At 48.3% G+C, this 10,953-nt stretch overlaps 1 protein-coding gene across 1 annotated transcript in view; it reads left to right on the top strand.

Moving 5' to 3' along the window:
• The first annotated feature begins 1,528 nt into the window (after nucleotides 1-1,528).
• Nucleotides 1,529-10,953, top strand: part of DUSP22 (dual specificity phosphatase 22) — a 44,655-nt gene continuing 35,230 nt past the window's right edge. The window contains exons 1-2 of the mRNA XM_031049721.2: nucleotides 1,529-1,820; nucleotides 7,808-7,841. Coding sequence (XP_030905581.1) covers nucleotides 1,800-1,820; nucleotides 7,808-7,841 — 55 coding nt within the window. The 5' untranslated portion in view covers nucleotides 1,529-1,799. The remainder of the gene's footprint in view (nucleotides 1,821-7,807; nucleotides 7,842-10,953) is intronic.

Genomic DNA, 10,953 nt, shown 5'->3' with positions numbered 1-10,953 from the left:
AGGAAGGGGCACAGAGGTGCTGTTGAGGGTAGTGGGGAGGATGGCCTCTTTGGCAACAGATGATATTTGATTGCAACTGGAGGTTGTGAGATTGTTTCCTTAGTTTGCTGAAACTGGCAACCACTGCCTCTATGCAAGAGTCCCACCACCACCCAGCTATCATTTCACAGTTCATCCAGCAGTTATTTGATACCTGTCAGCATTACCCTGTTCCCCATCTTTCACCCTTCCACTGCCTACCCTGGGCTGCAAATGCCCTTGACCTGCCCAGTCCTACTGAAGTGTGCCCAACAAATGACATCTTGACATCTTATTTTATGCACATTTCACACTGATGCATGTACAAATGCATAGGGAACCTGATGGTGGCTACAACAGCACCATCATTTTGCGTTTGACCACTAAGAATGTTAACTTTTTGGGGGGCAGTATAACTGCACTGGTTAATGGGACAGATCTTATGTAGTAATAGCCTGTGCCTGTATATTTAAACTGTGTGTGTCACTTAGGGCCTTGCCTGTATTCCTATCACATTAACTCTTTGGGGTAAATTTCCTTCACCAACCACCATATCGCCCATCATCATGCCTCCCTGAAACACATCCCCGTGGCTAATGGGATACAGCTGTATCATGTCACATTTAGCTGTGTCAACAGGGAGCAAAGTGTGTGTTTAGAAGGGCCAAGCATGCTTTTGAAGCCATGCCTGCCAAAACGCTGCCATAAGCGGCTTTCCCTCCTTGAGGAGGGTTGGACCAGGTGACCTCCAGAGGTCCCTCCCCACCCCAGACAACCTGATTCTGCAATGTTTGCTTCAGACTATTTGCTTTCTCCTCTCTGTTTGTCTCAGGAACACCAATGTCCTACTTGCCCACAACACGTGTAGCATGGCTGGGCTCAAACAGCAAGAGACCAAGGCAGGAGAGTACTGTGACAGGGCAGAAGTCGCTCTGCCAGGCCCTGCTCTCTCCGTGCAGCCCGGGGCTCACACCTGCAGCCTCGCACCAACCCTCGGCACAGCGGAGAGGCACAGCCAGGCAAGCGGCAGGCTGTGGCAGCAGCCCTAGCACCCAGTGCCTGGTGCCTTCTTACACAGAGGCCACCGCGCCTGCCGCCCTGGCCCGTTTGAGGTCGAAATAAAACCGGTTTTTGGGACAGCAGAGGCAGGCAGGCAGCACCTGCCCGCTCCAGCAACGCGTGCCGCAGCTCTACCCTCCCCGGGCGCAATGGCGCGGGTGGTTCATACCAGGGAGATGATACCGCCGAACGCCAATGCCACCACTTCCTCATCCCCTCAGGAATGGGGCGAGGCCGCCGCACCGGGCACCCGCTGGCTGCTGCCGGCCGCTACAGGTGGGGCAGGTCGGCGGCGCGGGGGGCGCTGGGACGTGTAGTTCCTGCGGGCGGGCGGCGCGGAAGCGGCTCGGCGGTGTGGACTACAAGCCCCAGGGCGGCACTACGCGGCGGGGCTGTATCCGCACTGGGGGAGGAGGCTGTGGCTGGAGGAGGTAGTTCCTGGTGGCGCGGCCCCACGGCTCGGCGCGCTTGGGGGCGTCCGAGTGGAAACCTGTCTGCAGCCGCCAGGCAGCCAGCAGAGAGCCCCGGCCAGGGCGGGGGGGGAGATGCGCCTTACCCTTCCGCACAGCGGCAAGCCGCAGCCGGCCTTGAGTAACAATTAGCTGGTTCCCTAGTCACCCCCGGCAAGCAGTGTCCCATGCACGCTGAGCCACCGCCGGCAGCTCGCTAAGCCGGCAGCTGACGGCTTCTCCCGCGGTGCTGGCGTGCGGGTCGCTTAAGCCATGGGGAATGGGATGAATAAGGTAACGCCGCTCGTCGTTGTTGCTGTGCGTGAGTGCATGTGTGCGGGCGAGGCGCGGCGGTGGCCGCGGGTGGCTGTCCCTCCCCGCGCCCCCTCTTTTGTGCTGCCCCTGGGCGCCGCCGGGGCAGTCCGCGGGTCCCCGCGTACAGAACAAAGGCCAGGGCAGGAAAGGCTCTTCCCTTCGACTTCAGGGGTCCCCCGCCCCGCTGCGGTGGGGGGAGGGAAGGAGCCCCGGCTGGCGGCTCCCTCGGGGCGCGCCTCTCCCAGCCGCAGCGCGGGCAGGCGGGAGGGGGGCCCTGGTTTCGGTGATGCTCGTGCGGGCTTCCCCTCCCCGGGCGAAGCGAGCCCACGGGGTTGGGGGCGGCCCCGCGCCCCCAACGGTCGCTAACGGCTGCAAACAGCCGCCGTGCTTCCCGGCGCTGTGCTCCGCTCAGCCTCGGCGCCGGGCCCCTCACTGGCGAGGTCCCCAGCTGGGGCTGCTGGGGCTGAGCCGGCATCCCCGGCTTGCGGCAGGACCCGGAGCTGTCAGCCCCGCCGACCCATCGTTCAAGTTGTCCGTCTCTTGCCCCCCGTGCCTGACCACCCCTACTCTCCCCAGTCCCCCACCTCCCGTGGACCCTCGAGGGTCTCCCGGGTGCGAGCGTCGAGCAGCCGGTGTGTACAGGCAGCGGGCAGAGGGCTGGGCCCCGTCCTGGTGGGACAGGAAAGCGCTTGGCCCCAGTGGGGATCGCAGCGAGGAAGGAAGATGGATCTGTTTTGCAAAGGGTGTTGGCTTCTTGGCAGTGGGGGCTAATTGTTAGCGCTGAATCCCCTGGCATGTCGTGGTTTGTACCAAGGGACAACTGTGTTTTTTTCTCAGTATCTCCACCTCTGTTTTAAACCCAGGTTAGAAAGTGTGGTGGTAACTAGCCTTTATATATAGCTTACTGTGAGGAACAGGAGTTGAGTCATCTCCTCTGTCAAACATCCTGCTTTGGGTACTTTGAGGGTAGCTTTGCTGTGAGCGTGGCTTCCAACAAAGCAGAGAAGAAGAGCCAGAAATACCTGCTCACGAGTTGTCCAAGTCTGACATCTTTGCCCCTGGAAGCCAGATTGGTGAATGTCCAGAGTGCTTAGAATTGTCCACCTGGAAGGTGAAGCCTTTTCATCCTATGGATTAAAAGCATTGAAATAGAAACTTTATGCAGGGGAAAGATCTGGCTAGTTAGTCCAACCAAGTTAGGACGTAGAACCTCCTTTGGTCCTCTCCATTTTTTATTTTAGAGTCTGGTGATAATGTTGTGGTAAGTGGCCACTCCTAGAAGGTACCTACAGCAACTGGACAGTTAAGAAGAAACAGAACTAGAGAGACTTCTTTTGGACTTCTGCTGTTTGTAGTATTCTTCCGATAATGCTTGAAATTAGTATATGACAGTATATGGGATGCTAAAGTTGCAGTCTCGGGCAGGGGAACACAGACAGTTCTCAATCCTTTAATGGTTAGCACTCTTTGTCTGCATTACATCTTCCTATGGTACTGTGCAGGCAGGAGTTGGCAATCTGTGATTCCAGGCAATTTAGTTATTTTAATGCTCTTAGTTGTTGCCCTGACACATACCAACTGGAGCTTTCAGGGTAAGCATAGTACTACTTTTATTTTTCCTCCTTTCTTATGACTGTATCCAAGAGGAAATGTTCAGCAGTTTTCGGAAGAGCTGGCTCCTTTAAGGAGGCTACAACCACATTGGGTACTGGCCATCAGGGTTATTTTTGTAGGGGTCCCGTGTGTAGGTCTGGTACTTGCCACCTTCAGAATGTGCCCCTGGATCATCTGTTCCTTTTGATCTTGTGAGGCAGTGAGTGCTGGAGGGGCAAGGGAAGGTGTGGAGTCATCACTGTTGATATTGGGGCATTTGCTTGACTCAGTGTAGTCTATTAATACAAGTTACATTAATTTCAAACTGAAGTGTGTGGTTTGTTTTTTTTTTTTTTTTTTGTGGTAGAGCTATATGCAAATGGTAGGAGAAAATAAGCAGGTTATCCGATGGTGGATTATTTCATTTAGGGAATCTGTTTGTACTGATGCCAGGGGAAGAGGATTAGTGGTGACCTGTAATGGGTATAGTAAGGAAAAGCTCCAGAGCTTGCTACAGCTGCTGTGGCTGCTCTTGGATGCTGAGCCCTTCTCAGTGGCATGGTCCCCTTGTATTTTTCTGTCATACGATATTGCTGTATTTCATAGCAAAGAGCAGTCACACCTGACTTTCTGTGGCCATTAGTGCTGATCAAGAGCTGGAGGCCTTGCATTCTTTTTAGGTGGGGTTTGTCTTTTGTTGCTAGCTGTCTCTGTAAAATTAGCTGTGCCTAAGGTTTTGTTTTTCCTTAAGCCCACCTGAGCCTCCTGACTTTTCCTAAATTAAACTGAAAGCACTGGTTTATAAATACCCTTCTTACTCTGCTCAGAGGAAAATTGGCTAGTGAGTGTGTGTTGATTTAGCTGCTATTAATTTTCAGTGCTTTTCTTTTTACATCTTTTAAGTATAGGATGTGTAATGGGGTCTGACTTGGGAAATTGTTTGGCCTGATTTTTTCTTCATGCTTAATGTCTGACTTATAGTCAAAGTTCACGCTGAACTGTCTTTACAAATTACAAAGGTATTTTCCTGGAGCTGAAGAATAGTGGCTGGGATGGTGACAAGAGACTGCAGTTCTTAGATTTGATTATCTGTGAACAGCATATGCTTAGTAAAGAGTGTTTCCTGGGTTTTAGTTCTTGTTCACCCTGTTAGAGTTAACTGCCTGTTATCCATGCAGACTTTTCTGAAGGGTTGTGTGTTATCTCTACAAAAACACAGATAAGCCCCATTCGTTATAGAAGTTGATGCATAAGAAACGTAAATGACTGTGGATAGTCAGCGCTGATGCAGCCAGTTCTGTGGAAGCCAGTGAAGCCACACCAGTTAGCGTGAGTGGCAAATCCCACTCCCTGAGCTGTGCCACTTGCCTGTACCGATGGACAAGGTGAGCTTATATTCTCCTTTTGCAGAACCTGACCATCTCCAGAGAAAGCCCAGTGAACTCATCTGGAGCACCCATTGGTACTAGTGCATCTAAAAACAAACATTGGGCCAGGAGTTAGATGCTTTATTATAAGTTTATGTCTATATAGGAAACAGCAGCACAGTAGCCCTTGAAGCCGTTTTCCAGAAGTGTGTTTTCAGGAAGGACTTCTCTGAACTTTTTTCCAGAGAAACATTAGCAACTGGAGCAGCTATCATACATTGCAGGGCTCTGCCTTTGTGCAAGGTGGAGAAGGTGAGGTGTTTTCATGCGAGGTACAAATAACGATGATATCTCTTGGTTGTGCATTCTTCCACATCTGTTATTTAGTCCGTGGTCATTTTCTCAATGTTTCGGGTCATATAAGGAGGCTACTGTTTTTATTCATAAAGCAGTGGTTGAAAAGTTCACAAAAACAACCACCTTATTTTTCTGCTTTTCTGATTCCCACCCCTTCTCTCTCACACACCCCTAGCAGCCATCGGCCTTCATTTTTGCACAGCCTGGAGTTGCAGTTACTGAAGGCAGTGTGAGATGACACAGCTGAAAGTTCCCAGCCATAGTCTAGTGCTGAAGTATTAGTCAGCACGGCATGAAGATTCACTTCTTTCCAGGTAGCTTTCACCCATAGTTACGTTTCTTGCTTCTAGAATGACTAGGACAACATGGGTAACATGTGTTTTTGGTTGCACGGTGTCCTAATTTCCTATCTAGTGTACAGCGTTGCTTCATGATGCACATACGCAAACTTCTGGACTTTTCCTCCTTTGCCAACAACAATCTACAAAGCCTATTTTTGCAACGCCAACACCCCCCTGTTTCTTGATATCTTCAATTTATAATGACTAACCTTAATGACTGTGACTGGAATTTAGGCTTTTAGCCTCTCTTGAGAGCACATACTTGATGTCGAAATAATGTCCTGGAGTCTAAAATGCTACAGTTTACAGTAATGGTGATGTGATTTGAGATTTGTGCTTCAGATACGAAACACTAGATAGCTATTTAAAAATGTCAGACAGGCTTTTTTTTCATTTTCTTAAGCTTAAGATGAGGGAGTTGGCTGGTGTGATCTGATTGGTGAAATTCATTCATAACTTGAGGCTTCTTTTGCTTTAGAGCGTGTTTACTATTTGCAGATTTTGGGCCTTAGCAATGGCCCTTGGATACTCTACTCTCTGGAGCAGCTACGGGCTTCTGATTCCTGGCCTGGGATGGTAGCCTTTGAGAGCTGCACTTGTAGCAGACTCATCAGGTGTGCTTAAAATAATGAATTGGGCCATGAAACCCTGAGTGTCGTGGATGCAGAAAGGGACTGCAGAATGTTTTAAGGGTTCTTTTCCCTACTTGATAGCCTGGCATTGGAAACTGCTCTGCTGATTTCTGATGCCTTTGTAAGAATGTTGAATTTGTACAAATGAAGAGGAAAAGAAAGAGAAGGCTGTCTGAGCTTATCGGTGCAAAACTTACAGGTATCTGTACCAGACTAAAGGAACATTTTCTTATCTAGCTGTTGTCAAGCAGCCCTTGATTTGTAAGCAGTTCAGGGTACAGCAAGGGTCAGTGGTGGAATTGAGTGCTGTGGTTAGAGCTGGTATAAGAGAGATCATCCAGCAAAGCTGAGAGGGAGGAATGTTTGCACAGACTGAAACTGCAGAGAATGTGAGAAGTGCTCAGGCTTTGTTTTTTTGCAAGGCTAGATAAGTAACAGTGAACACGATGTTTTTATCACAGGAAAGCCCTGGAGTTAAGGCAAGTTGTAAGCTATTTTGCAGGCCCTTCTACCGCCTTGCTAACCTTTGTGTGGTAAGCTGGGTCACCTTTCAGTGGGAAGGCTGCAGTGAAGCAGAGGCTGGGGTGATAATCCCCGACGAAAAGTCCTTCATGACTTTCGGAACTTCGCGGCTGCGGGGCTGAGCAGAATGGGTGGAGTTTTCCCTTTAAATAGCTGTGCCTGAGAGACTGTTGCTGCTGTTGTGGTGACACTTGGGTGTTGCTAAGGCTTTAGGAAGTCAGCGCTGACATATCTGTATTGATGGTATGCTCTGCATGCACCAAAGTAAATGGATCATATGGTTTCACCACTGCAGTTCTGGCCTCTTCAAAGGGTATGGATGTGGGTCAGAGACTTCAGGTGGCAGAGAACAGAGTTCATGACCAGAAAATGTGTTCTTGGTGTGGCTGGATTTTTTTTCATGTCCTTACTGCTGCTCCCAAGTTGGGAGGATTATGAAAGGATGGGAGGGGTAGTGCTGTAGTGTCACCTGCCTGTGTGTGTGTGTGCGCACACATGTGCTCAGACTGCACAGGCTGGTCCTCAGGGTGACCTTGAAACTCCCCAGTTAAAGTCTTGTAACAGCACTGTGCAGACTTTTGGGAACTTTGGGGTAAGTGCGTGGATCTGGGAGAGAAACACGCAACTTGAGGACTTTCATCAGTTCTCTTACAGAGATTTCCTCTATGGAAAAACCCCTCAGTGCTGCAGCCCTTGACTTGCATGGCCTTGCATTTCAGAAGACTCGAAGGATGTTGTTTTACAGCACTTTGTCCAGCTTGCCTAGCAACCTTAGGCAAATCACCTTTTTTGTATAAAGTTTCATCATTAGTTAAATGAGGGTAACTCTTCCTGCTGTTGGGGGGAGGGATGTGCTGCGAGGCCCACTTGGTATTTGTAAACCACTTTTGCTATCCTTTGAGAGCCTCCTTCGTGTGAGTGTCCCCATGATTAAAAACCCCTGGCTGCCAACAAATGCTCTCAAAGTATGGAGTACCTAAAGCTATGTGGTTTGAGAAGGTTGCAAAGAGGCACAAAATGTTGTCAGCGCTTCTTAGATTATGTTTGATAATAGTCTGCTGAAGTAGTATGTTCCATCCTGTATGCAAATTGAACTTTGTCAAATTGTCTTACCACAAGATATCTGTATTTGATACTATATTTCTTTCTCACAGATTCTGCCTGGCTTGTTCGTTGGCAACTTTAAAGGTAAGATCAGTTTTATCATTATCTCTAGGATTACTTAGCAGGGGCCTTAAGGTGTTTTACAGGCCTATGGAATTCACTTACATCTCTGCAGTTTCTGTAATCCCATCTTGCTTTATTTCTGGATGCACCTGGTAGCACTTAAAGAAGAACTTGTCTGCTCTCTCATCCATGCGCTGTTCTGCAAGTACTTCAAGAGAAGAAAAATGAACGCCATCTCCTCGGAGCATGCTTCAGCGGGAATTCCTAAACATTGGCCTGCCTTAAATGATTCCTGTGCTTGGCAGGCAGGCCGGCCTGTGAGCCAGACAGATTCTTTGTGAGGCTTATTTCAAGCCTTCCTTATAAGTAAACGCTTAGTATGCCTCCTGCTCGTTGCTTTCATTATTTTGGTTATTTATAACAACTGCTAAAGAGTTCTGTTATCACTGCTTGTGAGGCTCATAGGTCTGCATATTGCTGTCTGACCACTGATACTTGTACTGTCTGTGTCACAGAGGTAATATTATATGGATTTTTTTTTCCCTCTTTTTTCATGAGGTTTATTTTTTGTGTACAGAAAGACAGAACCATATTTAGAAAACACAGGAAACTTTGTGTAGGCATCCAAATGAATGACCTGTTCTGAAAGCACCCTGTTAGCAGCAGTTTGAGCTGATTGTCTTCAGTTGTGCCCATATGGTCATTTTCATACATGTAGACTGTTTCTGCTATGCTTGAGTATAAAAGCAAGGCAGGACTCATAGGGGCTATTGGGATATCCTGTCCTTCCTGGTCTGGCTGGTGTCACAGTGGTCTATTAAGACTGGACAACATCTGCACTAGATTTAGATGGTGCTGCACCTCCTCTCTGCCTCATGCCCCCTTATCCTTTTTCTCCTCTATCCCAAAACCTGTGAGTTTACTTGCCTCTGCACCTGCTGACCTGTGTTGCTGGTCTGGTGCTTGCTGCCCCTTGAGAAGTAGAGCTGAGCACCTTGAGAGGCAGCCCAGAAGTACATGTGAAATTAAAAGCTGCCTTTTATCACACTGGGATGCAAATGCAAGTATGTCAGCTTGAGGGGGAGTTACCCATGCTATGGTAAGGGAAATGAGAGGATGGAGGTGAGTTTATACTGGTGGAAGTAGGTAATGAAAGGAGAGAAAAAAAAAGAAAGCTAGCAAGAAAAAAGGAAAACAAGGGGAAAAAGGACAGTTTTGAGAGCACTTAGACATATCACTGCAAGGGTGGCCAGTGACAAAACAAAGTTAGTCAGAGCCATGTTACTTCCTCATTTTTATTTATTTCATTTTTTTTTCCTGTCAAGAAATTCAGGAGACGGGTAGGACGGGAGGATGTTTGATAGTGGAGTCGTTTACGGTTCAAGCTGTCTGGCAGGATGGGCTCAGGGAACATGCCTCTCAGTCTGCCCCTTTCACTGTGGCCATCCAGTAAGCCCTTGGTAGTCGAGCCAGGGGAGCAATACTTAGCCAGAGCACCTGTTTCTTGGTGCAGTTCTGGTTTTGGGTGATGAACCAGCTAAGGGGAGTTGGCCAGGGTTGCAGAGTGAGTCAGCATCTGTGCGGAAGCCAGGGCCTGCGACCCTCAGGCTGGTGCTTCTCTGGCTGCTCAAGTGTGTGCCTTGCAAATGGTGCTTAAGTGGTATGTCAGGGCACTTCTACACACAGAGGCATGCACATGAAGGTGGTGTAAGTGGGCAGTGCTTCTGGAAGTCAGGCTGGAAAAACAGCAGAGGCTGAAATGCTTCAGCTACTGCCATAGAGTGTAAAGATGGGTTGGCTTTAATCCCAGTGTTTTTGTTCAAGGTTCTGTTTATCAAATTGATTTAGAACACAAACAAAATCTTAATTTATTTATTGCTATGACCTTTGCTCATAATGCATTTAAACATTATGTTCTATCATCATAAGTATCTGTTGTTATAATCTTAAGTTAGCTCTCGTACCTGGAGAGGAAGACAGAAGGTTGGTGTTACAGTACTTCACTAATACAACAGCAAACTGCATGCCTTGTTCCTCAGTGCCTCTGCCCTCCCACCCTGCTTAAAAGCAGTTTCCATGAGCCCTCTGTGCAGTGAGGTCATTCCAGTTAGGAGCAGGGTGCTAGTGAATCTCCAGTGTACTTTCCTGGAGGGGTTTGACTGCCATGTTCCTGGGGCATGTTCTGATGCGTGGCACTTCTTGAAGAAGCAACTAATACATTTTGAGGCTGCCATAAAGGGGATCCTTTGTTGAGAAATACTTAGAATATATAGTTGGTATTGGTTAGAGTATCCCAGTTTGGGCAGTTGAAATGTCTAGATACTTTCAAAGTCATGGTTTACACAATTATTTTGTGGAATGCACATTAGAGCAGGCTCCTATTTCTCCAGCTTGAGATGGCTAGCTTGAGTTGAATAAGGTGGCATCTTGTCAGTAAGAGGAGTAATAGTGCATCCCCGGCATTGCGCATCTCTCTCGGACCTAGTGCTGAGGCTTCATAGCACCGTCATGGCCTCTGTGCAGGGGGTAGTAGAGGGGAGGGAGCGTCTGCAGAAGTCGGGTCGGGGGAATCTCTCCCAAGTGCTCTGATCTGCCCTCTGGAGGAGAGCTTTTCAGGCAGCCCGGGCAGGCAGGGTTTCTATAGCTAGGTCAAAATAACTGCTATGCTCACTTGTGTCTCCCTGCTGCATGGGATAACCCTGGGGACACTGACAGACTTCCAGATGGGTGCCTCCCTGCTGAGCTAAGGCAGGATGTTAAAGATGTTAAACACTGTAATCCTGGATAGCTGTTGTCTGGAGAGAAGGTATCCAGCAATTGTTCTGACTGGGGAATTATTATTCAATATTCAGTAATACTTCTACTTTATGTATAGGGTTTCTTACTGTCTTTTTAGGTGTAACCAACTTAAAAACAATCCATGACAGAGCAAATGCAGACTCCTCTGCTGAAGAGGTCTCTGACTGAGAGATAAACTGAGTCCCAGGAAAAACTTGTGAAATAAATCTGTGGCAGAAAAGATTTGTTGTCTTCTGCTGCTCAAACTTTTTAGGCATATAGAATGAAAGGCGCTTTTATAACCGCTGTAGCTTCTTTAGGATTGAAATTTATGTGTAGTCCTAATATTGGAAAA

The sequence above is a fragment of the Melopsittacus undulatus genome, chromosome 1 (assembly GCF_012275295.1).
Source record: "Melopsittacus undulatus isolate bMelUnd1 chromosome 1, bMelUnd1.mat.Z, whole genome shotgun sequence".
In the NCBI taxonomy this organism is placed as follows: domain Eukaryota; kingdom Metazoa; phylum Chordata; class Aves; order Psittaciformes; family Psittaculidae; genus Melopsittacus; species Melopsittacus undulatus.
The sequence above is the reverse complement of the archived record's forward strand: the minus strand, read 5'-3'. Positions and strand labels throughout refer to the sequence as shown.